The sequence below is a fragment of the Artemia franciscana genome, chromosome 18 (assembly GCF_032884065.1).
Source record: "Artemia franciscana chromosome 18, ASM3288406v1, whole genome shotgun sequence".
NCBI classification, from domain to species: domain Eukaryota; kingdom Metazoa; phylum Arthropoda; class Branchiopoda; order Anostraca; family Artemiidae; genus Artemia; species Artemia franciscana.
This window is the reverse complement of record NC_088880.1, coordinates 8,187,391-8,214,937: the sequence shown is the minus strand read 5'-3', so window position 1 is coordinate 8,214,937 and position 27,547 is coordinate 8,187,391. Positions and strand designations below refer to the sequence as shown.

The 27,547-nt window shown below is 33.8% G+C and overlaps 1 protein-coding gene across 1 annotated transcript in view; it reads left to right on the top strand.

Annotated features, from left to right (window-relative positions):
• Positions 1 to 23,735, top strand: part of LOC136038563 (flap endonuclease 1-like) — a 42,535-nt gene extending 18,800 nt beyond the window's left edge. Inside the window, exons 4-8 of the mRNA XM_065721735.1 lie at positions 1,042 to 1,194; positions 7,715 to 7,875; positions 13,912 to 14,130; positions 19,649 to 19,846; positions 23,557 to 23,735. Coding sequence (XP_065577807.1) covers positions 1,042 to 1,194; positions 7,715 to 7,875; positions 13,912 to 14,130; positions 19,649 to 19,846; positions 23,557 to 23,622 — 797 coding nt within the window. The 3' untranslated portion in view covers positions 23,623 to 23,735. The remainder of the gene's footprint in view (positions 1 to 1,041; positions 1,195 to 7,714; positions 7,876 to 13,911; positions 14,131 to 19,648; positions 19,847 to 23,556) is intronic.
• Positions 23,736 to 27,547: the final 3,812 nt, after the last annotated feature.

Here is a 27,547-nt window from a genome sequence, read left to right as displayed (position 1 = left end):
TTTTAGTTTTTTAGCTTTTTTCATTTATACTCCCTGTGTCCCGGTGCTTTGTTGATTGCTAATCGAACATTCCTTTTGTCCTGGTCGCTTTCTCTTTGAGTGTCGTCATTTATTTTTTCTTTTTTAGTTCTTTTAGTTTTTACCTTTTTTAGTTTTTTTTAGTTTTTTAGATGAAAATTTTTTTTAGTTTTTTTCCTTTTTTTCTTTTTAGTTTTTTATTGGTTTTTACCTTTATTTTAGCTTATTTTTCAGTTTTTTCCTTTTTTTTTAGTTTTTTTTATTTTTTATTTTTTTTAGTTTTTTACCTTTTTTTAGTTTTTTTTAGTTTTTTTAGTTTTTTAGCTTTTTTACTTTTTTTATTAGTTTTTAGTTTTTTTTGTAGTTTTTGCCTTTTTTTAGTTTTTTCAGTTTTTTTTTTAGTTTTTTATTGGTTTTTACCTTTATTTTAGCTTATTTTTCAGTTTTTTCCTTTTTTTTTAGTTTTTAGTTTTTTTAGTTTTTTACCTTTTTTTAGTTTTTTTAGTTTTTTTAGTTTTTTAGCTTTTTTATTTTTTTTATTAGTTTTTAGTTTTTTTTGTAGTTTTTGCCTTTTTTTAGTTTTTTTAGTTTTTTAGCTTTTTTATTAGTTTTTAGTTTTTTTTTGTAGTTTTTGCCTTTTTTTAGTTTTTTTAGTTTTTTAGCTTTTTTATTTTTTTTATTAGTTTTTAGTTTTTTTTTGTAGTTTTTGCCTTTTTTTAGTTTTTTCAGTTTTGACGTCACCTGATCCAGTTTTTTCAGCTGACGTCACCTGATCCATCCACAGATCCACACACAGACAACTTATTTTTATATATATAGATAGATATATATAAAATAGCTTAATCAAAATATGAAAAAAAGAAAAGGCACAAACCTTATGCAAAAAATAAGAAGAAAGACGAAATGAAGGTCATATTTAAATAAAACTCAATCACGTGACAATACAATGCCTAAGCCAGGATGTCTGCTGTATACCATTGTAAACGAATATTTTGAATTAATCATCTGGCATTCTGTTTTTAGGTGACATTCTTCAAGTTGACAAATTTAATAGAAGATTAGTCAAGGTATCCAAGGACCACAATGATGAGTGTAAAAAGCTGTTAAGATTGATGGGAATACCAGTCGTCGAAGCCCCTTGTGAAGCTGAATCCCAGTGTGCAGCACTCGTAAAAGGTTTGCTTTATTTTCGTGTGCATCATTTGCATCTGCGCACTACACTTCATATGCAGATATTGTAAAATATTTTCAAAGATTACAAGAGAAAATTAATTCCACTCCTGCTGTTGCCCTTCGGATGTTTACCTGAAACAAAAGTTCTTTAAAAGCAGGGTTGTCACAGTGTTATGTTTCTACATCCGTAAGTAAAAATTAAAACAAAAAATAATGAAAAAATATATAAAGTGTTAAATGATTCCTGGTTTGAAAAAGCAATATAAAGAAAAGTAACTCAACAGAGTCTCTTATTGAAAATTGGGTTTTATTTATTTATTGTGACAGTTTTTTATTAATTGCAATCTAGTAGCTTTTAAAATATTTTGATTTGAAAAACATAAATATGAAAAAAACCCATGAGGAAAAAGGCTTAAAAGCAAGTATTAGCATCGCAAAACTTCATATCTTGCCTCTGCTAAACTACTACTACTAACAACTCACTGCAGCACTAAGCCATCTGAGACTAAGACAGCTACGTACATTCCTTTTTCCTCCTAATTCTGGCAAAAGCCTCCTTCTTTGTACCCTCTTAAGAAGTTCCTATTTTCCTTTAATTCTTCCTTGCGCCCTCCCCCTTCTTTCGGGACGACCGGCTTTTCGTTTGGCGCTAGATAGTTGGCCGAAAAGAACTATGTTTGTTAATCTGTCATCCTTCATCCGGAAAACGTTTCCTAGGCACCTGAACCTTTCTATTATTATCAAACAGTGGTAACGAACTGTAAGTAAGGATTGACCCGGCTCAATAGTAACCGAAACTCTAAAAATCGGAATTTTGATACCAATAGATACATCAAAAGAATCGGATTTCTATGCTGATTTCGAAAATATAAGTTTGATCAATTTTAGTCTTACCCATCATAAGTTACGAGTCTGAAAAAAATTTACCTTATTTTTGAAAAAAGGGAGAAACACCCCCTAAAACTGACAGAATCCTCATGAAAATCATGTCATCAGATTCAGCATATCAGAAAACCCTAATTTAGAGGTTACAAGCTCCTATCTGCAAAAATGTGGAATTTTGTAATTTTTGCCGGAAGAAAGATCACGGATGCGTGTTTATTTGTTTTCGGATGGGTATTGTTGGATCGTATCGATCCAACGGTCCAAGAATATCGCAAGAGGGCTCATTTGAATGGATGCGTATTGTTGGATCGTATCGACCCAACGGTCCAAGAATATCCCTAGAGGGCTCATTTGAATGGAATTTAGAAGTTCTAGTGCCCTTTTAAAATGACCGAAAAAATTGGAGGGCAACTAGGCCCCCTCTCACGCTCATTTTTTCCCAAAGTCACCCGACAAAATTTTAAGATAGCCATTTTGTTCATCATAGTCGAAAATCTAATAACTATGTTTTTGAAGATGACTTAATACCCCACAGTCGCCTGGAGAAGGGCTGCAAGTTATGAAGTTTGCCCATTTCTGACATATAATATTGGTTATTGGGAAGTATAGATACGTTTTCAGGAGGGATTTTTTCTGGTCGGGGCGAGGGGATTTCGCGGGAGGATCTTTCCACGGAAGATGTTTTCATGGGGGAAGGGATATTTTCTATGAAAGGGGTGCCATATTTCCCAGCATCATTTAAAAAACAGTCAGAAATTAAACAAGAAAAAAACAAGTTTTTTCAACTGAAAGTAAGGAGCAATATTAAAACTTAAAACGGACAGAAATAATCGTGTATATGAGGGGTTTGCCCCCTAGTCAATTCCTCGGTCTTTGCGCTAAAGTTTTTTAGTATTTTCAAAAGAGCTATTTGTTCTAATTAAACGGCCTTTATGATTCTTCGGTCATTCTTTAAGAACTGTAAAAAATTCGAACTTTAGTTTAAAGAGCGAGGCATTGACTGGGGGGAGAAATCCCTCATATACGTAATAATTTAGCCCACAAAATATCTATAATACCTAAAATGAGTTTACATTCTGGCCCGTCTTACACTCAACGATATTCAAATAGCCTATAATTATTTGTTATCACTTGGCTTGGAACGAAAATAATAAAAATAATTAATTATTAATAATTTTAACTGAGTTTTGAACGTACAATTTTTGTATCAAAACTCTCTTGCCCGTTGAAAATAAAATGGTCTGACACTTAATGATAAATTACAATTAAAGATAAATAAAACTTAAAGACAAATTCTGACAGAACATAATACATATTCTCTAGCGAAAAATAAAGAAAGATATGCTATTTGAGTTATGGTTTGATTCTAGATGCCTGCGGGGTGTTGCTGTATTTTGTTTCTACAATATACGGTATCTACAATATATGGTAACTTACGCAACAAGTCGATTCATAGTGATGACATAAAGCTATAAAGTAATACAAAAAAAAATATATTTGTGCAAGAAAAATTCTCACTTAATGATAAATTCTGACAGAACACAATACATATTCTCTAGCGAAATATTTTGTTGTGGGAATGTTTTAATAAAGTGAAAATATTTTGTTTCTATATATTTGGTATCTACTTACGCAATAAATCGATTCATAATCATGATAAACAGCTATTAAAGCATAACGTATCTCTTTTCTCTCTGTATAATATTGCCAAATCAAAAATGTGTTTTTCATATACATTCCACATATCAATATCAGATTTTACAGGAACAATTATAAAATAAACGAAAAAATATTTAAAAAAATATATTTTTATATTTCTATAAGTTTTTGTGTGTAATGTAAGATATATTTTTGTATAAAATGTGTTTTATATGTTTTTAAAAGATAATATTAATAAAACATATTTATATATTAACTTTTTCAGTTTTGTCCCATGTTTTTCTTTTCTTTGTGTTACTCCACTTCTCCTGTATATAGTGGATATATAAATTTTTTTTACCGCTAGTATAGTTCTTAGGGGTACATAAAAAGGGAGTTTTTATTTGTTAATTTTTCTATTTTATTTTGTAGAAGCTTCTGTTCCACTTATTTTTGTAGTTTTGTCAGTCAGAGATGCAAATATTTTTGCCAAACCATAAATGTGTTTCCCATATCCTTATACATTCCACGGATCAATATCAGATTTTACAGGAACAATTATAAAATAAACTAGAAATAAACGAAAAAATATCTTAAAAAATATATTTTTATATTTCTATAAGTTTTTTTTGTATAATGTAAAATATATTTTTTCTTATGTTTTTCTTTTCTTTGTGTTACTCCACATCTCCTGTATATAGTGGATATATATATTTTTTTACCGCTAGTATATTTTTAGGGGTACATTAAAAGGGAGTTTTTATTTTTTCATTTTTCTATTTTACTTTGTAGAAGCTTTTATTCCACTTATTTTTGTAGTTTTGTCAGTCAGAGATGCAAATATTTTTGCCAAATCATAAATGTGTTTCCCATGTCCTTATACATTCCGCGGATCAATATCAGATTTTACAGGAACAACTGTCAAATAAACGAAAAAATATCTTAAAAAATATATTTCTATAAGTTTTTTTTTTTGTTTTTAAAAGATAATATTAATAAAACATATTTATATATTAACTTTTTCAGTTTTTATGTTTTTCTTTTATGTTTTTATGTTTATGCATATTATGTTTTTCTTTTCTTTGTGTTACTCCACTTTTCCTGTATATAGTGGATACACCATTTTTTTTTACCACTAGTATATTTTTTAGGGTAAAGGGAGTTTTTATTTGTTCATTTTCCCATTTTATTATGTAGAAGCTTTTATTCCACTTATTTTTATAGTTTTTTCAGTCAGAGATGCAAATATTTTTGCCAAATAAAAAATGTGTTTCCCATATCCTTATACATTCCGCGGATCAATATCAGATTTTACAGGAACGATTATAAAATAAATCAGAAATAAAAGGAAAAAATCTTAAAAAAATATATTTTTATATTTCTATAAGTTTTTTTTGTATAATGTAAAATATATTTTTGTATAGAATATATTTTATATGTTTTAAAAGATAATATTAATAAAAAATATTTATGTATTCACTTTTTCAGTTTTGTATTTATTTATTTTTCTATTTTATTCTTTAGAAGTTTTTATTCCACTTATTTTTATAGTATTTTCAGTCAGAGATGCAAATATTCCCACTCTCATCCAAAATGAAATTGTACCGAATATTCTTTACTTAACTGCAATAATTACGTACAGCAGAGGTATGTCAAACCGAAATATCTCTTATGTGGAAACCTAGCCACATAACCAAAATAAAATATTTGCATCCTACTGCTACTGCTTCTACTTATACTACTATTACTGTTACTATTATTCCTACTTCTATTACTACCACTGCCACTAAAGCTTTGGCTACTACAGTTAGTTCTACTGCTACTACTGCTACTACTATTACTACTGCTATTAAAACTAGAGATATAAGGATTACATATGGATGGCATAAGGATTTACCGCCGCTGCGCGTAATTATTGCAGTTAATGTGGCGTTTTGTTCTTTCTTTCCCTGTTTTTTTTCGCTCATTTTTAGGATAAATTTGCCAATTTGGTCAATTATTGGCACCTTTGTCTCATTAGCTATAATAATAATAATAATAATTTATTCCAGAAAAAGCCCGTGGGCCATAGGAAATTTACATAACAAACAACAAATTAACTAAATTAAATTAATACTATTTAAAGAAAACGCTCCCGATGTGCCGCTACAATCCTGACAAATCTTGCTATCCTTTTAATACTCAGGAAACTTGTCTCTTTCATTCTATCTACCATCCATATCTCATTCAATTTTTCTTTACCATACATCTCTCGCCTCCATTCATTCAATTCGACACATTCACACAAAAAATGTATTAAACTTTCATCCTGAGATCCACACATAGGACAAGCAATAGATTCTACCTTCTCCCCTTTTCTCCCTTGATACTTTCTTTTCTCACCAATCAAAAATCCATTTCCCCTCCAATCCAAATAAGCCTTCAAATCCTCTTTACTTAACCCAACCCTCCAAAATACCTCCTCCCCCAAACTACCCTTTATCTGTCTATACAATTTTAACGACCCTGAACGATCCAGACTTACCCACCATATCTGTATTTCTTGGGTTTTCAACCTCTCTTGTACCTCCCTTATTACTATTTCCTCCATACCCATAATCCCCTTTCCTTCATTCCACCATTCCCCTAATCCACACTTATCTAAGATATCCTTAATCTCCGCCGGCCACCCTACTTTACTTTTCTGTCTCAACGCCTCTAAGTATGCTGCCTTTGCTACCGTAAATCTCTGCATACCCAGTACCCTAACCCAATATCTCACCATGGTCACTAGCCTTATAGATCGCAGCGATGCTAGCCCTAAATCCCCCTGGATTACCAAATTACTAAACGAATCCCGTTGTATATATGTTGGCTATATGTTTTGACATACGAAATTTTTAAGTAGAAAATTTTTAAGCATTTTTTAAAATGATTTGTCCCTAGTTTTAATGTGACAAAGGGGCCAATAATTGACCGAATTGGCAAATTTATTCTAGAAATGAGTGAAAACAAAGAAAAAACAGGGAAAGAGGGAACAAAACGAAACTATATCGAATATTTTTTACTAAACTGCAATAATTACCTATAGTGGCGACAAATCCTATTGTCAAAGGGGAGTACCAAGTGGGAATCTTTGCTTATTAATAATGTAAATAATAATAATGTAAATTGTAAAATTAATGTAAAAAATTTTTACCTCCGAGAAATTTTTTTGCTTTTATAGCACACTCTGATTCATCCATACATTTCGTATGGCTGCATGTTATGGGCAAGCAATTTTTATGTGAATTTAAACGTGTTCAGATTCTTCAAAATAAGACAATGCGTCTTATTGGTGGATGCGTGGAAGGTGAACACAAAACCACAGCTTGCTTCAAAAAGTTGAAAGTGCCGAATGTAGGACAGCAACGGCAGTACCAAGTTGGAACCTTTACATATCAATGTTGGAATAATGTAAGTCTCGATGTTTATTGTGATTACTTTAGTGAAAATAGATCTTAGCATCATTACGAAACGCGTCACGCTAGTGATTTCGTCTTCCCGCACAGAAGTGGAACCAGGGCCGGCTTCCCCTACTAGATTTTCGGGGCTTAATTTATGGAACTCTGTTCCAGAGATCATTCGGGCGGCTGAACACCTGGGGTTATTTGAAAATAAATTGAAAAGGTATTTGTTAAGCCAAGGTTCATAGTTCTTTTATTTATTTATTTATTTTTCTCTCTTTTCTGTTTGTTATTATGAGATTGGTTATTATTATTGATGAGTTGATGAGAGATTGGTTGTTATGAATGATTTTTTTTGTAGTTAATTATTAGTTAGAAAATGAGTTTTATGTACCCACCCAGTCGCAACTGCTTTTTTGTATCTTTCTTTGGGCGGGTACTTGCATATTAGTTAAATGTATTTGATTTATGAATAAAGTTAACTGAACTGAAATAAAGGGAAGTCTCTCTAATGTGGAAACCTAACCTAAGACCTTAGCAATTTGCACCTTTAGCAATCTTTTCTTCTATTTCAGCGGGAAAAGTTTACGCAACAGCAACAGAAGATATGGATGGATTAACATTTGGTTCAAATATACTCCTAAGGCATATGACTTTCAGTGAAGCAAGGAAAATGCCAATTAAAGAATTTCACCTCAATAAAGTCCTCGAAGGCCTTGAGATGACACATGATGAGGTTTGTCTCTCCTTTTTTTTCAGTGTTAATATAGATGGTAGCACTGTATGGCAATAGTTGTTTTTTTGCATGTTCCTTCATGACAAATAAACCCGATTGATAGACAAGTTTGTTTTGAAAATGTGTATTTGTTACTGAGAATGTCCAAAATCAGGTTAGTGTGGACATTCACCAGTGAATGTCCGAAATTCCCTTTTCTCTGCTTGGATTCAATCAGCTTTGCGAATCAACTTTTTCAGTCTTATGCAAGCTTTGATGGTAAAAGTTATAGTTAGGTTAGGTTATAAATCTCAAAAATGGGTTAAAAATCTAATATAACCCTTCCTAACGTGTTACCATCAAACCTTGCATAACACTGAAAAAGTTGACTGGCAACGCTGACTAACCCAAGGAGAAAAAAGGTATTTCGGACATTCAAGGTTACATATCTACTTCTATTAAGCTGCTAATATCTCACTAGAGTAACAAGTCACCCATGACAAACACAGCTGCACCCTTTACCCCAATGGTCAAAAAGCACCATCTTTGGTAATCTTTGATCCTTATCCATGAAACGTGAAAGCCATCTTAATAGCCTTAATAGCCCTCGTAAGAGACCTGAAAACTAGGATTGTCCTAGAGTCGATATAGCATTGTACTGAACAATTAAAATGCACTAATGTTTTTAGTTCTTTTAAAAAGCTTCTTATTCGATTTAAACGGTTCTTGTGTTTCAGTAGTCGTTCTTAAAAAACTGGGGAAAATAGTTAAACTTTAGCTTATTGAGCGAGAATTGAGAAAGGGGCAGCCCCCCTAATATACGGAATAATTTCTGTTTGTTTTAAGTTTTATCGCTGCTTCTTACTTTCAGTTGAAAACAAGTTTTTTTTTATATTCAAATAATTTAGTCCAAATCTATATGTTAAGCCATGTCTACGACTATCAAATGATTCCAAATTTAGTTGTTTCAGTGCATCCTCGTATGTTGAGTAGTTTTGTCCAAATATAATTTTTATAATTTTTTGATATGGATCATATGGCAATAAAGAGGTCATGCAAATGGGAAAACAAGCTCGAATCCTGGTAAAAAAAACAAAAACAAAGCAACGTTCATCTTTGTACATACAACAGGAACTGGTATTTTAAATGACACCAGTCCATAAAGATGAGCAATGTATTAGTGTCAGGTATAGGCCGAATAAGGCCAAAAATGCTTTTAAGATTTTTTAACCTACATTTCAAAGAATAATTTGGCAGCAATTTAAATTTATTCAAAAATATTTATTCACCATTGATGGGATCATATAAGGAAATTTGAGTGAGATCTTCAGTATTTTAGAATATATTTTTATAAAAAAAACATTCAATATTATAATAAAATATATAGTAATAGCATTATTCACTACGTTTAGCCAATTATTCACACTTTTTTTTATTGAAAATCTAGGTCATATGGGTGTAAGGAATCAGATTCACAGGAAAAGCTGCTTTAAATGGAGGGATGTTGTAATTACTGGATATTTTGTTATCTACAAGTACTCCCCCAAAGTTCTCTCATAAATCTTGTAAAACTATTCTTGACCTAAAATGACGACACAAATTCGGTGCAACCATGCTCATGCTGGATACGCTGCAACAATTTGCAAAAAAGCAGTATTTAAATTTTGATTATCTTGATTATTTCAATTAAATACTTGTATTCTTTATTTATACAAGTTGTGTATTTTTGGCATATTTGAACTTAGTATTTTATTTTTCCTTACCTTACCTTTGTGACGCCTGTACCTCCCGTCAAGGAGGATCCGCTAATCATTTTTCATGTTTTCTGCGCTTGTGATGTCCTTCTACTCAGGTTGAAGAGATGTGTATGAGCTGTGTAAGTCCTTCGGGTAGGTCTGGCGTGGTGTATTTCCGAATCGTCCTTGGCTACGACTTTTTGGTGTGCTGCCAGTGTGAATCGGCTTTTGGAAGTCTCTGGTCGCTCATGCGGAGGACGTGTCGCAAATATCTCAGCCTCCGAACTTTGCGAAAAATTGAGCAAAGAAAAAACGGGTTTATTTTCGACAAAGCAGTGAACAAAAAATAAAATATAAAAACTATACTTTAACTAAAAAAATCAAAATACCCCGAATATTTCGGCCCCACGTCCGGGAGCCTTTCTCAACAGGAAAAACCCCCCGACAATTTAAGACTTTTTTAAGACATCACAAACAAACAAAAACACGACAACTAAAACATAACGAAAAAAATATATATATAAACAATAAAATAAACAAGAAAAACTCGCATTATAAAACAAAAACTCCCAGCACTGATGGTAATGTTTTATTAAAACTGATGGTCTTTGTTTTATAATGTGAGTTTTTCACATATATTTTATTGCTTATATATATTTTTTTCGTTATGTTTTAGTTGTCGTGGGTTTTTTTGTTTGTTTGTGATGTCTTAAAAAGTCTTAGATTGTCGGTTGCAATTTTTTTTTCGTTGAGAAAGGCTCCCGAACGTGGGGCCGAAATATTCGGAGTATTTTTATTTTTTTAGTTAAAGTGTGTTTTTTATATTTTTTTTTGGTTCACTGCTTTGTCGAAATTAAACCCGTTTTTTCTTTGCTCAATTTTTCGTAAATGGAAAGCAGTGTGGTCTTAGAAATTATTTACTCTGAACTTTGATTATGTCCTTTACTGAAGGTTGTCCGTCATTTCCATGGATGGACTTTTTCCTAGTCCATTAAAATTTTACATCTTTAATTACAGATCTTCGCTTTTTTTCAAAATGCATTCAATTTTTATAAGAATAATAGTGGTATATTATTCTTATGAAAATTGTCCCCTTCACTCCAGTTTATGTGTCAGGTTGTATTATTTAAAACTATCAAAGACAGTGATAACGAAATTTGATTGTTTTGAGCTGGTTTAGCAGAAATTTACACAAAGTTATGTCTTTGAGCATTAAGAGAGCCTGGGAATTCAATTTTTAATGAATCGGACCTCTGTATGTAGTTTTAGCTGACCGAATTTTAAATAAAACCTGGATTAAAATCAGCTAAAAACATAAAGCACCAGGCAGCTTAAGAAAATCAAGCTTTCATTTAAAGGTGTTTTGGTAATTAACTAATCGTTAATGTTGAATTTTTGTTGACATAGATCGTTGACAATTCTAAAAAATAGTTTTCCTTATTTATATTTATCTTTTCATGTGGTAACACTGACCGCCCTAGAAACTTTATAGTTTTATCTTGGAAAAAGTGTGGTTTTCAGGTATAAATAGACCTAAAATGCCTTGAATAGATCTAAATGACCTTGAAAAACCATAACCTATAGCAAGTGTTTTAACTTGATTGCTATTCTTATACACTATCTGAGGGTTATCTAGTTACGAAAGTAAAACAGTTCAAAATAGGGATGATACCTTTTTATTGACAGTGAATAGATATAAAATTATTTAACTGGATATTTCGAACACATATACAGTGTTTATCATCAGCACTGTATATGTGTTCGAAATATCCAGTTAAATAATTTTATATCTATTCACTGTCAATAAAAAGGTATCATCCCTATTTTGAACTGTTTTAGTTTCGTCATGGAAAGGCAGTGTGGTCTTCGAAGTTATCTACGTTATCTAGTAATATCCTCATAGTGGCGCTTTCGTAGTGGCACTGGGAAATTTTTTTAATTTGCCACGTTTTGTTGAGCATTCTAATTTGTGGAGATTCTTTCACCTATGTAGGTACCCTTTCACATATAATCCTTCGGAACTTGTTGTATAACTTCTTAATCCATAAATAGCAATTTATAAATATTTAAAAGAAAATGAATTCGATAAGCTATTAAAAAAAATCGAGAAAAAAAGAAATAGTTTTAAAATGTATCTTTTCTTGTATTAGCTGAAAAATCTGTCAACTAGTCGGTTGTTTTCATCCTCATGGTGATAATTAGTGCTTACCAGAAAACATTTTGGATTACTGTAAATAGAGCCGTATTATTTTAAATAGTAGCTTAAAACTTTTTATCTGGAATTCTCAGACATGTTGAATTCCCTGGTATAATCTGTACAAAGATTCCACCTCCTTGGTAGGTGTATTTCCTTTTTTTGTACTAATATCTTTCAATGAGTAAATTCAAAATGAACGAGTTTTGTATATTTCTAATCAAAGAAAACGCTTAGCATTGCCTTAGTAAATAGCCGTGTGCCTCTTGTGTATTGCTCTCGCTAATCTCTTTGTTTCTAACGGGTATGTGCAGAAACTTGGTAAAGAGCTCAGACAATAGAAAATTGAAGGCTAAAGTGGCCTCTTTAAGGGTCGAAAGCGATTGAAGGACCACGAGCCCCCTATTCGACCCTTTTTGTCCCTGCGTACCCTCGTAAACCAGATGATATCTGACCAAATTTTCAAATAGCTTTTTTGTAGAAAGCATTTGAGAGTTAGTTTACGTAAAGCCATAGAGTTAACATAACCTTCACATCCCCAGCGACTATTATCCCGAATTATGTTCATTGGCCACAGACAGGTTTTACTAGAAAGATGGGTGTTTTCTTAGCTGTCTGATCAGTTTGATAATACTAGGGGCGCGATCTTTGGCCATTGTTTCCTTGAATTCTTGTGGAGCATTCTTCTAAAATGACACACATGCTTGACTCAATCTAAAGACTATTTGCACCAAAGCCTTAAAATAGAATATCCATGCAACATCTTAAGAACTGATTGTTCATCAAGTCAAATCATTCAGGAAGCTTTTGCGTGAACCAATAATTTTGATTTGGGGCAGAGGGGGTGGGGGTAGTTTTTTTTCTATGTCAATCGTAAATTTTTCTTTGCCAATCTGGCTAAAAATTGCTGTCGAATTAGAAGCCATTCGCGGGGAAGTAACGATGCGAATCAGGAGGCAGTTATATCTCTGTTCGTTCGTTTTAAGTTCATTTGCTTATTTTTTTTATTCGTTATTTGTTATATAGTTTGTTATATTTGTTATATAGTTTGTTCGTTTTAGGTTTCATTATTCATTTATAATCGTTTCTTGGCATTTTTGGGTTTCATTAAAATACGATTCCATTTTTTGCTCGTTTTAGGTTTTAACGTGGCCCTCTTCTTTTATTGAAAATATTTTTGTGGACCGAATTTTTTTTTTTTTGCCAACTTGGGTAAAAGTTTTGGTTTCTGTTTGTTTTATGTTCAGTTTGATGACTGATTTTTATATTTGTTCGTTTTAGGTTTCATTATTCATTTATAATCGTTTCTTGGAATTTTTGGGTTTCAATTAAAATATGATTTCATTGTTTGCTTGTTTTAGGTTTTATCGTGGCCCTCTTCTTTTATTGAAAATGTTTTTTTTAAGATTTATTTCATTAATCAGCATTAAGAGCGTATTCTTTTATGTAGATATTGTGTTTCAAAATTATGTTCGGTACAAAATTCTGTTTTTTTTTTTTCAGATTCAAGTATTGACAAGGATCATTCCCTACTTATAGTTTGTTATTATGCACAGACTGATATACTATATAAAATTGATTATGTAGTATGATATAGATGTAGATAAGATGGCAATCGTGCCGCAGTCGATCCGCTCCATGCCCTGCCATAACATTTTTCTTTTAATAAGGTGTCAGTTATGTCGAAATTTTGTACTGAGAGAGGCATGAGGAATAAATTATTATTATTATTATTATTATAATGTAGATGACGTAGTATATATAAAATTTTGAATTTGAATTAATCAATTTTTGCTAATTTTACGTATTAACATAGCCTTCTTCTTTTCTTGACATTCTTTCAAACATTTATTCGTTAATCACCATTAAGGGTATATTCTTTGTATGTAGATTTTGTTTTTCAAAGTTCTGTTCGGTAGAAAATTCTGCTTTTTTGGATTCAAGGTATTGACATGGATCGTTCCCTACTTAAATTTTGTTATGCAGAGATTGATGAAGTATATAAAATTACATCAGAGTTCTTTGGATACGTTTGGACCAACCATGACCCACTCTCTTACTCTGTCAACGAAATGCGTCTCAGTAATCTCAATCAGAGGATAAAATGGGTTTCTTTTTTCTTTACAGTTCATTGACTTGTGCATACTTCTCGGGTGTGATTATTGCGATTCCATAAAAGGAATTGGACCCAAGCGAGCTTTAGAGCTTATGCAGAAGCACAGGAGTATAGACACCATTTTAAAAATGTTAGATTCCAAAAAGTACACTGTCTCAGAAGATTGGCCCTATTTAGAAGCTAGAAAACTTTTCAAAGAGCCAGAAGTGGCGACAGCCGCTGATATAGAGGTAAGTCGTTGGTAAGTCGTCGTGATTAATTGGGACTGAAGTCTCTCCACTCTCATCCCTATAACCTGGAAATTTGGACTGAGGTAAGGAACTAAAATTCTAGGTTTTTGCTTTAAAATCACTTCAATTGTTTTTTAATTGTTTTGGTCTAAAATGTTTTTGCTGTTTTTCTTTCTTGTTTTTTACAAAAGATTCTCAGCGATGTGAGTCAAACATCGAACCAGAAAAACAAACCGGATGTATATCGATTCCTTTATAAGAGTCGTACAAGCTATTGTAAATGCGTTTTAGGATTAGGAGTCAAATTTTATGTTTCTGTTTTGGAATTATAATGAACTATGTTTAAGGATTTATCATTTACACTAAATTTATGTCCATTAACATAAACTATGTAAACTTGTGTAAACACTGAATTATGTCAATTTACCCTCTAGCTCAATTTGTTTTCCACAAGGCAGTGATTTTTATTCTGCTTTTGCATAATATAATCTTATAGAATTTGCATAATTCTATAAGATGATTTTTTTTCAACAGTAACGTTTCATTTAAGAGACAAAGAAGATGTAAGCCACCTCCCCCTCCCACCTTGAGGAAAAAGTAATTGGGACTTATATGGAAGAGTCCTTCAGTCATATCACCTCAAGGGCTCCCTCCTCTCTTTATCCAGGTGTGACGAAGCAGAATGTCTAAACCAACATCCCTGTAATAAAATCGCCTGAATAGTATGCCTGTTTTCACGGGCGGTTTAAATCAAAGGAATCTTCAACACTTCAACTTATGAGCTAAAGTATTAACTATGGAAGATTTGAGCTCCAGGACTTAGCCCTATAGAAGATAAGTCTTAAAACTAAGATCAATTTCTTGAGATTCTTGTACAAATGGTTTTTTTTTGCATTCTGGATTATAATTGTGATATGTAAGATTGTGAATTAACAATCCAGTTTATCAATGGAAATGAATTTTAATCTGTAAAAATGTTCTTTTGAAATATATGCGGTTATCTTTTCCATGCAAAAAAAGAAAATAATAATAATAAATTAAGAAAAAAAAGTCATTTAGGTAGAATAGTAAATGAATATCTGAAATGGAGAATGATAAGCCTCCATTTTTAGACGGGTAGTGGCCAAACCCCAAACACTACTCCAAAGAATCTCGCCCGTGGAAATAGTGGGGAAATATGGTGCTCCAGTGAAATGGATTAAAATAGCTAAATGCTTTGAACATTTTTTATGCTCGGTGAAAAGGATTTTGGGCATACAAGGAGGAGAGCTTCAGGCCTTTGTCCCTCATCTACTCCCTCCCCCTCTATTCCTCTGAAGTCTCAGGATTTTTGGGAGATTTTGGGTAATTCCTTACATCCATCCAGTATGCCTTTTTCTGGTATCGTTTCTAAGCCCCCCCCCCCCGCTAAAACAAACTTCTGCGCACATCCCTCAAGAATTTTCCAAAATGATATTTTTTTGCTGTTTGAATGGTCAGGAGAAATATCTTTATTTTGTCCCTTTAAAATTATTCATTTTGCTGCTTATTCGTTGTTGTAGAGAATAAACAGGCTTTTCTGCTACAGAAGAAAAACGCCTCAGTGCAAATCTGCAAAGTGAATATAGAAGAAGTCGCTAAGAGGCGGTATAGACAGTCGCCGGAGGTCATATAGCGGTGCACATTTCTTATATACCTCCTACTGTTCTGAGCTTCTTTCTTTGGTTCTTCCCTTTAAGTTTCCACAAGTCTTTCTATTGACCTCTTTCCACCTCATTTGAAGAGGTCTACTTCTCGTTTTGCCAAAGACCTATTTCTAAAAACTCCTATTCGGTGACCTTTCACCCTCCTTGACTTTTCGTCTGCAGAACTCTATTCAACCTTCTAAACTGTTATTTCAATATGACTCTAGACGGTGGGATCAAAACCAGTTCTTTTTTATATTTCCGATCGTTTTATGTAGTCTACGATCGATCATGTTGATCTTGCGGATTCTTCTATCTTCTAAAGCTTCTATTTGTGATACATGGTCTCCTAAAAATTTACGAAAAAGAAAAAAAAACTCCCTATAAATTATTTTTGCTACAAAGCTGGTGTCTTTCACTAAATTTCCTTCTTTATAACATAAAATTATAACTTAACCTGCTTGCTGTATGTATGGATGTTCAAACCAGCACTTATAAGTATGTTCCGGACAAATTCGACGGGAAACATCTAATTACAACATAGCTAAAAGCTGATTTATAACTGTCCAAGAGTATATGTCATACCCGAGCCTTCTCCTGCCACCTCTTGAAAATAAAATCGTCATAAATGAGCCCTCTACTGCCACTGCTTCAAACCAGCAATTATAATTATGCTAGGACATATTCTTTGGAAAATATCTAGTTACACCATAGCTGAAAACTGATTTATATCTGCTCAAAAGTATATATCATAAATGAGCTCTCTACTGCCACCTCAGAAAAATTGTCATAAACGAGCCCTCTACTGCCACTGCTACAAACCGGCACTTATAATGGCTATATATGTCTATACGGTTGTAGAAACCAGTACTTGTAAGTATGCTTGGACACATTCTTTGGAAATTATTTAGTTACACCATAGCTGAAAACTGATTTATAATTGCTCAAAAGTATATGTTATAAACAATCCTTCTACTGCCACTGAAAATAAAATCATCATGAATGAGCCCTCTACTGCCACTGCTTCAAACCAGCAATTATAATTATGCTAGGACATATTCTTTGGAAAATATCTAGTTACACCATAGCTGAAAACTGATTTATAATTGCTCAAAAGTATATGTTATAAACAATCCTTCTACTGCCACTGAAAATAAAATCATCATGAATGAGCCCTCTACTGCAACCTCAGGAAAAAGTTGTCATAAACGAGCCTTCTACTGCTATTGCTACAAACCAACACTTATAACGGCTGTACACGTATGTGCGGTTGTACAAACCAGTCCTTATAGGTATGCTAGGACAATTTCTTTGGGAAATATCTAGCTACAACGTAGCAGCTGTTATAAAAAGTGATTTGTAACTGCTCAAAAGTACATGCCAGAAACGATTCTTCTAGTCCTACTGAAAATAAAATCGTCATACGCGAGCTCTCTACTGCCACTGCTACAAGCCATTACTTATAACGGCTGTACATGTTTGTGCGGTTGTAGAAACCAGTACTTATAAGTATGCTTGGACAACTTATTTGGAAATTATTTAGTTACAACATAGCTGAAAATTAATTTAAAACTGCTCAAAAGTATATGTCATAAACGATTCTTCGTCTGCCACTGAAAATAAAATCGTTATGAATGAGCCTTCTACTTCCACCTCAGGAAACAAAATTATTATAAACGAGTCTTCTACTGCCACTGCTGCAAACCAGAACTTATAACGGCTGTACACGTCTGTACGGTTGTACAAACTAGCACTAATAGGTATGCTAGGACGATTTATTTGGGAAATATCTAGTTACAACATAGCTGAAAAGTGATTTATAACTGCTCAAAAGTACATGCCATAAACGAGCCATCTAGTGCCACTGAAAATAAAATCGTTATAAACGAGCCCTCTATTGCCACTGCTACAAACCAGTGCCTATAACGGCTGTACACGTTCGTGCGGTTGTATAAACCAACACTTATAAGTGTGCTAGGACAATTTCTATGGGAAATATCTAGTTACAACATAGCTGAAAACTGATTTACAGCTACTTAAAAGTATATTTCATAAACGAGCCTTCTAGTGCCACTGAAAATGAAATCGTCGAGTGCTCTACTGCCACTGCTACAAACCAGTACTTGTAACAGCTGTACACGTTTGTACGGTTTTACAAACCACCAATAATGCATATGCCAAGACAAACTCTTTGGAAAATATCTAGTTTCAACATAGCTGAAAACTGATTTATAACCGCTCAAAATTATATGTCATAAATGAGCCTTCTACTGCCACTGAAAATCAAACTGTCATTAACGAGCCCTCTACTGCCACTTCTACAAACCAGCATTTATAAAGGCTGTACACGTTTGTACGGTTGTTCAAACCAGCACTTATAAGTTGGCTAAGAAAAATTCTTTGGAACATATCTAGTTACAACATAGTTGAAGGCTGATTTATAACTGCTAAAAAGTATGTGTCATAAACAAGCCCTCTACTGCCACCTTAGGAAAGAAATTGTCACAAGGAAGCCTTTGATTTCCACTGCTACAGACCAACACTTATAGGTATGCTATGACATTTTCTTTGAGAAATATCGAGTTACTACATAGCTGAAAGCTGATTTACAACTGCTCAAAATTATATGTCATTGACGAGCGAGCCCTCTACTCCTACTGCTATTAATCAGCACTTATAACGGCTGTACGCGTTTGTACGGTTGTACAGATCAGCATTATAGGTATGCTAGGACAATTTCTTTGGGAAATATCTAGTTATAACACAGCTGAAAACTGATTTATTCCTGCTCAAAAGTATTTGTCATAAAGGAGCCTTCTAGTGCCACTGAAAATAAAATCGTCATAAACGTGCCCTCTACTGCCACTTCTACAAATCAGCACCTATAACAGCTATACACGTTCTTACGGCTTATAGACCAGCACTTATAGGAATGCCAGGACGATTCCTTCGGGAAATATCTAGTCACAATATAACTGAAAAACGATTTGTAACCGCTCAAAAGTGTATGTCATAAACGAGTCTTTTACTGCCACTGAACATTAAATCGTCATAAACGAGCTGTTTACTATCACCCAGGAAAAAATTGTTATAAACGAGTTTTCTACTGCTACTACTACAAACCAGCACTTATGACGGCTGTACACGTTCGTATGTTTTTTACAAACCAGCACTAACTAGTATGCTAGGACAAGTTCTTTGGCAAATAACTAGTTATAACATAGATGAAAACTTAATTATAACTACTCAAAAGCATATTTCACAAACGAGCCTTCTACTGGCACTGCTACAAATCAGCACTTATGACGGCTGTACACGTTCGTATGTTTTTTACAAACCAGCACTAACTAGTATGCTAGGACAAGTTCTTTGGCAAATAACTAGTTATAACATAGATGAAAACTTAATTATAACTACTCAAAAGCATATTTCACAAACGAGTTTTCTACTGCCACTGCTACAAACCAGCACTTATGACGGCTGTACACGTTCGTATGTTTTTTACAAACCAGCACTAACTAGTATGCTAGGACAAGTTCTTTGGCAAATAACTAGTTATAACATAGATGAAAACTTAATTATAACTACTCAAAAGCATATTTCACAAACGAGCCTTCTACTGGTACTGAAAATAAAATTCTACTGCCACCTCTTGAAATAAAAGATCGCTTTCTGGTTGTAGGTATCATGTCCATAAGAATATCAGTGTAAATTTAGTTTAGCGGCAAGAGGTATATAAATTTTTATTTAAATTGCCTTACCTAATTTAGGGGTGTATGTCACAGACTTATGCCTAGTTTTAGTTTTCTCAGTAACCATCTTCGAAACAAAATGTAATATCCACTTTCTTGTAGCTTAAATGGTCCGAACCTGATGAAGAAGGTCTAGTGAAGTACATGTGTGAGGAGAAGCACTTTAGTGAAGAGCGAATACGGAATGGGATAAAGAAAATTCAAAAATCCCGCCAAGTAGCAACTCAAGGACGACTGGATTCATTTTTCAAAGTTGTTTCATCGCCAAATATGAAAGACAGCGCTGCCGCAAAAAGGAAAGTAAGTCACATTATTTCTTTTTTATGGTTAGTAAGTGCGTTTTGAAACTTAGCATATGTAGAAACTGGTACTGGTTTCTGACGGAAATGATCACCAACATCATATAGTATTTAGCTTTGACATTTTTCAGTGTAATATTAAGGCGAAAATAGTGCAATTAGTCATCAGTCTGTCTGATCTCAGCTTCTGAAAAAAAATTTACGAAGATTGAAAGAAAAAATGTCAGGGAATGTCAAGCGCTAGATGAATGTGGTGACTTTTGATTTTTTTTTTCTATATTCTTCTTTTTTTAATGACACTGGTATCAATTTCCACTCTTGCAAGTTGTCCATTCTCCTGGGGTGAAACATTAAACGATAGCAAATCGTAGGATCTCATACCATCGAAGTATCTGTCCAAAGTCGGCCCTATCAACTTTTGATAGCAGAGCTTGTATCATGGTTCCCACGAGTGACGGGGAATTGGAGTTAAATTCTTGAAAGAGAGAGTCTGAACTTGTGGACTGGATGCAAAATCAAAATTTGTCAGGCTTAAATCTCTCTTTGCTCTGAAGATACTGCTTTAAAGGATAATCAGTCGCTTGGTTTCATACCAATGACGTGTCTTTCAAACGTCTGCCCTATCACTTCCAGCGAGTATGAAGGAATAGGGCTAGATTCTAAAAAGGGAGTCTAAGAAACAGCCTCTGGACTTGATGCAAAAAGAAATACTCAGATTACCCCTGCGTAAATCTCTTTTAAAGAGCATAATTACTGACCTTCTGATTCTCTGCCTTCGGCCAGGAGTGCTTTGTGTGGTTGAGTGTAAATTATCTGATGCTTCCTGTATTTTTCCCCAGATTTCTCAACCTTCCCCTTTGGCGCTGAATCAATTCGGCCTGAGTTTACAAAGTCACACTGCTGACACCTGTCCCAAATGAAATAATCAGTGACAACCCCAAGACACCATCAGCACCTTCACAAATTGTTTTCTCAAAGTCATTCCATCAATCCTCCATATTGTCAAATTTTAGACTCTTTAGTTTAGTATTCAACTCTTCCTAGAAAATGTATCTCAAATTATCATCCTGAAGTCTACCAAAATCATAACTCCCAGGTAGGTAGTTACCCTTCCAAAATTTCTGCTTTAAGTTTACCCTAGACACTACCAGATGGTGGTCTTTGCTTTTAACATCACAGCACTCCTATACACCCTAGTATCTTGTATTGATCCTGCCAGTCTTCGGTTTGCAATAACATAATCAATAAGGTTTGCTGTCGTACCATCACGTGAATGCCATGTTAACTTTTAGGCCATTATATGACCAAACACCGTCTTGGTTATAACTAGATTATTGTGCCTACAAAATTGCAACAATCTGTAGATCTCGCTGTTTTCTTTTTCTACGCTAATTTTACCTAGGATAGGATACCATCTGTCCCTATTTCTACTGACCTGGGCGTTAAATTTCCTAAAATACCATTTTTCTATGTGGGATCCTGTCTATTTGCTTCTGTAACTGTAAGTAAACTCATCTGAGTGTCTAGTATTTCCTTTAGTCGGTTCTACATGGGCAGATACTACTATAACTAATAGCCTGAACTTTTTAGTCATAAAATAAGCGATTAGTTTTCTATTATTAATGCCCTCCCAGCCTAAGCAAGACTTAGTATATAACTCCATAATCTTGAGACAAGAAGAACGATCTTAGACTTAAAAACCCTCTTCAAGATAGTTCATGAGAATTTTGGGAACGTAAAAGACAAGCTTGTTCAAAAAATTCCCCAAAGCAACACAAGATCGCACAGTCTGCAATTGGAGCCCGTGAAGATGAAGATTGCAAGATCTAATTCTTACCATCATTCGTTCATACCCCGGGTCATCAGGATCTGGAACAAACTACCATTCCCAGTAGAAAAGATGAAATCACTGGAAGCCTTCTCCAACAGCCTAAACATAAACATACCATACCTCGAGACTTTTAACGTAGGACGACTTTAAATGGAAATCGTGCCGCAGTCGATCCGCTCTTCGCCCTGCCATAACATTTTTCTTTTAAAAAGGTGTCAGTTGAATAGAAATTTTGTATTGAGAGGCGTGAGGAATAAAGTTATTTATTTAGTAGCTTCCTTATTTATTATTAGCCCTACTCGCTGTCTGTGTGCCCCATCCTTACTGCCTGGGTAAACGAATTCTATATCACCTAATTTGATGCTACCTACCCCGTCGGATGTGAGTTTCTGATACTCCTAATAAGTCCAGTTCGAATCGTCTGAATTTGTCAGTGAAAATGTCGATACGATAGTCATTTTTTAACGTTGTAACATTCCAAGTTCCAATTTTTAAATTTTCTAAGTAATTGAAATTATTTTGGCCTGAGGAATAGTCCCGGATACCAGTGCAGGATGGGCACCAACAAATTTTCCTAAGTCTACACCGAAACGCTTAAGCCGACTTAAAACCGGACAGCAGGAAGTCCCTGGAACCTCCAGTAGAATAGAGACTTTGTGCAATGCTAGGCCCATGTTAGTGACAACATGGTAATGCATTACCACTTGGATTGCACTTGGTATGCATTGCACTTGGTAATGCTCTTCTGTCAACTAGAGTCGAAATCCTGCACAGGCAGTCTCAAGCTTATTACCTCCGACTCATTATATTTTCATGTCTACAAATATTATGCTACTACGGGGAGGCAGCCCATAAGAGATAAATGAGCTAGGAAGAGGTTTTTCAGCCCAAAAATGCCCACCAAAGCAGACTAAACCCAGGAGAAATATTCATGAATCAAAATCCAGCGCGAAAAGTGTGTCGTTTACTAGGCTGTAATTTCCTCGAGGGGTATCACTCCTCTAGTGGGAATAGAGTTGACCGTAAGATCTCCAGTCTTGCAGGTACCCCGAAAGGCTCGAGGCAGCCCTTTGGAGAGGCCGTTGTCCATAGATCTGGATGTTACGCCCTGTCGCAGTTGTCCTCTTATGGAGGGTTCTCCTAAGATGATATTCTGCATCACCATGCAATTAAATCAATACTGGGAGAATGTTTGTAACTCACGAGACGTGTGCGCACGGCTGTGAGCCCCCTTTGAGTGTACATATGAGGGACCTTCTTCCTCCTCTACCTGTATATACTACACCACGCACGGGTGCCCCAGTTTCTATTATGGACCAATTTTTATTAAGCTACTCAAAATGATCTAACATTGCTAAGGATATCAGATGCATTTTGGCGATATACATCCTTGTTTCTCAAAACTAAAAGCTAAGCTCCTCAAAATAATCTAACATTGCTAAGGATATTAGATGCATTTTGGCGATATATATCCTTACCTTTAGTTCTTACCCTTATAACATTAATATGCTATCCCTACAATCGTGGTCATTTTTAAAATGGAACTGTCACCGGGATTATTCGTTTGTTTTTTTTTTCATCTACCACCTTAATAGTTCTGCCATCTTTATTAGCTTGAAGTATAGGGAATATATACATAAATGAACTATCTAACACCATATATGTTAATTGAAGAACAAAATACCTAACCAAAAATGGGTGCAAAATAAAAGGTTTACGGGTTGGAAAAAAATTCTGATTTGTTCATTCTTGATTGTCTCAGAAAGATTTTCATCTCTCCTTTCTTTCTTAGTGTTTCTCTCCTCTCTCTTCTTGTAGAAAATTAAATTAGTATCTCTGGTAAACAAGTTACATGTGTTTTTGAGACCTTTGTTTTTTAGGCTGAAGAGAGTAAAGCTGCTTCTGCTAAGAAGGCAAAAGGAACACGTGGTCGAAAACCAAAATGAGCTGTTTCAAAGCAATGGATATCTCATTTATGAATTTGTGTATTGTTTTCGTATTGCCCCTGGGTTCTATGAAGTTCATATGTCTGGATTCCATATAAAATATTTTGATAAGACTTGTATGAGCTGTTAGCAATTAATTATTATTAGCTTATTTTTATTAGCTCATCTTATTGTAATGTCTTTTATAACATTTATATTCAGCTTGGTATAAGAGAGATGAGGTTTGTACAAAAAGTTTCTGGATGACATCTAATACGAAAATAAGTGAAAAGCAAAAGAAGAAGACAGGACATTAGGATATGGATTAAGAAGGTGTGAAAAGGAATTTATAGATAAGATTGTTAAAGATCGGGAAAATGTATCAAAACAACGTAATAGTAAGTTATTGAACGTACAAAGAGAAAAATCTCAATGAAAAACAAACAAACGTGACTATGGGCAGTAGAAAGAAAAGATAAAAACCAAAACGACGCCGATATTTCGCCTGTATTCGTCTTCAATGCTGATGAAACAAAGATAAAAACTAAAATAACCTAAAAATAAATAAAAACTAAAATCAAGGAATAAAAACAACCAATATTAATATCTACAATTGTACTGATCCACATAAGTTATGAAAGCTAATTGTTACTTTGGTGTTCTCATCGAAGTAACCGTCCTTGGTTTTTGTTTTATTTGTTTTCAGGTTATTTCAGTTTTCATCTTTGTCTCATCAGCGTTGAAGACGCCTCGTTTTCATTCGGGGGAAGTTAAAAATAACTTCCTTTTTCTATTTTTTTTAAATAAAAAGTGTGGATGAAAATTTTCAGGAAAATATATAAGACAGCCGCCAAGTTGAAAACGAAATAGAAATTTAAATAAAAATATATATTTAAAGGTTATTACTTGCTAATGAAGACTATATAAGAATAGTCGATGATGACACATGTATCAAGACCCCATGTAGCTCTTCTTGAGAAAACACTTGCATTTTTGTGGGTTTATTGGATGTCTTATGTCCCTGAGGCCTGTGTCTTTTATGTTCTTTTATTTATACAGGCCTGTGTGTTTTATAAACAAGGTTCTTAGGCGAGGGTTTTGGAAATAGTTCAAAAATCAGTAAAAACGACCGTCCTTGGTCCTTGTTTTTATTTGTTTTCGGGTTATTTCAGTTTTCATCTTTGTCTCATCAGCGTTGAAGACGCCCTGTTTTCATTCGGGGGAAGTATCAGCATCGTTTTAGTTTTTATCTTTTTTTTTACTGGCCATAGTCCCGTTTGTTTGATCTTAACGAGATTCTCTCTTTGTTGGTTCTTTTGCCGTGGCTGCCCAGTTCGCCTTAATATATTTCATTCGTTAATTAAGATATTGTTGTGACATGTTGAGAAACTAGGAGGAAGTATTGATTGGATATGTGCTTATTAAAGGTGATCCGAGCCCTAATTTATGATGAGGAAAATGTTAAAGAAAGATCAGCAGAACATGGGAGATTGTATTAAAATGTGATTAAGTTGTCAAAAATTCTAGTGAGAGGAATGAAAAAATAATCAACGATTTGGAAGTGAATGAAGATGTTTTTATGAGGAAGAGTTGGAGACAGTACTAAAGTAATAAAAAAAAAACTATAACACAATGCGATTTAAGTATCGATGAGAGAATCTTTTGAGAATGTAGTAAACCGTGAAAAGTTATAGGAGATGATAGTAGTAGTAGAACAATTTTATTGAAAATAATCATTTTTATATAATAGCACAACAAAAGCGAAGCTTGCGAGGATGTTTTAAAAAAAGAAAAAAAAAGAGTATGGAGCATGAGACCATTTACCCAAACCAACAAAAATAAACAACAAAACACTACAATATATATATATATATATATATATATATATATATATATATATATATATATATATATATATATATATATATATATATATATATATATATATATATATATATATATATATACCTGAAAACTGCCCAATAGAAAATACAGAAAAATAACCCATTGAAAATATAGTTAATCTATTTCGAAAGCATAATTTGATTGACTGTGGCAACTATAGAGGCATTAGCTTGGTTTCTGTAGGAAGCAAATTGTTCAGCGTGGTGACATAGTAGACTATGATGCTGTACTGAAGTTTTAGGAAAGCAACCGTGTGGGTATGTGAAAGGTAGAGAATGCCTCGACCATATTTTGTTTTTAGATTAATAGTTGGAAAGCGTCTATGTGGTTAGAGCCCTTTGTTCTCAGTTTCATGGATTAACGTCAGGCATTTGATCCAGCTAATGAAAAAGCTGTTATGAGTGTTTTATCCTTGTATGGAGCATCAGGCAGGGTCGTACTCAGGATTTTTGTTCTGGGGAGAGGAGTTACAAAAGAATTTTTTTGGAGGGGGGTTTACAAAAAGAACTTTAAAAACGCATCAAAAAGTGGGTATATTCGTTTGTTACGTTTTTACGAGTCGGACATTGTAAATCTACTATTTTTGGCTTTTTGGGCTTCTCTAAGACATAAGTTGCCTTTATGCTGATAAAATTTGTAAGTAATTAAACTTTTGGAAGTAGTCAAAAATGGCTTGAAATTTTAACTGAAAAGCACAAACAAAAACTACAAATTATTTTTAATTTTTCTGTCGCTATGTAGAGCAAGTACAGCAACATATCGTTTTTTTTTATTTATGGATCAATCTCAGTCTTATATTTCATTTAAATCTAACAGTAAAATACGTTTAGCTATGTTTTTTGAAACTCCTGTTTATGTTCAAGACTTTCAACCATTGAGGGTCTCTAATGTCAGTCATTAGACGATTTACAAAAATATCAAGGGGGCCCAGAGGGTGAGTATACAAGGGGGGATGGGAGAATTTATGCTGTAAATATTGCACTGTCATCGAAAGTGTACATATTGTTAAAATTTGTCAGTATTGAATATTCAGAAATGGTCAGAAAGCAAAAGATTTATGAGAAATATTAAGTGGGTTAGGTAGACACTTATGAAAATATTATGGAAACTGGGAAGGAGAGTATGCAAGAGTGGTAAACTTTTTATTATTGCAGTTTCATTGAAAGTGTACATGCTGATAAAAGTTAGAAACACTGAATATTCAGAAGTGGCAAAAAAATGGATAGCAAAAATTGTGACAAAAATACTAAAAGTCAGTGAGTGGAGGACATCGAGTCAAAAGTTGACAAAATTCTATATTATTTTCGGTTTCACTGCTACTACTACTACTATTAACGACTCACCGCAGCACCAAGGCCAACAGCTACGCATGCTCCTCCTCCGTCCAAATCTATTCAAAGACTCTCTCTTCAACCACAGACGACCTGCTTTCCATTTAACCCTAGACGGTTTGCCGAAAAGGGCAGTTTGTCATCCGTAGAACGTGACCTAACCATCTCAATCTTTCTCTCATTATAGCCCTAGAAAGCGGGAGTGAACCATTTTTCTCGTACATCCTAGTGTTTGAAATACGGTCAGTCAACCGGGTATCCAAAACAATCTGTAGGGAATTTCTCTGGAGCAACATCTAGCAAATCTTCTTCAGTCTTTCGTAGGGCCCATGGCCAAGAACTATATTTGACCACTGTCATCACTGTAGCTTCCAATATTCTAATCTTGGTTCGCATACTTATCTTTCTATTCTTCCCAACTTTCTCTATTTTGAAAAATAACCTGACCCTTGAAAATTTTTCTTCTTATAGCAAATAATAACAAGTAAATCCCAGGTATCATTGACGATGACTATCTTATGGGATGGTTATCGTGACCAGGTTTCATCGTTCGGAAACTGTAATTTTGATATTTATCTAATTGGCTATTTCCAACTTGTTCAAATAGAAAATCCTTACCTCAGAATTTTAAGTTAAAAATTTTGTTTAATATCTAGAATTTTTCTTTTTTCCTTCTGCTGAAAATCAATGCTGAAGCCCTCAAATTATCC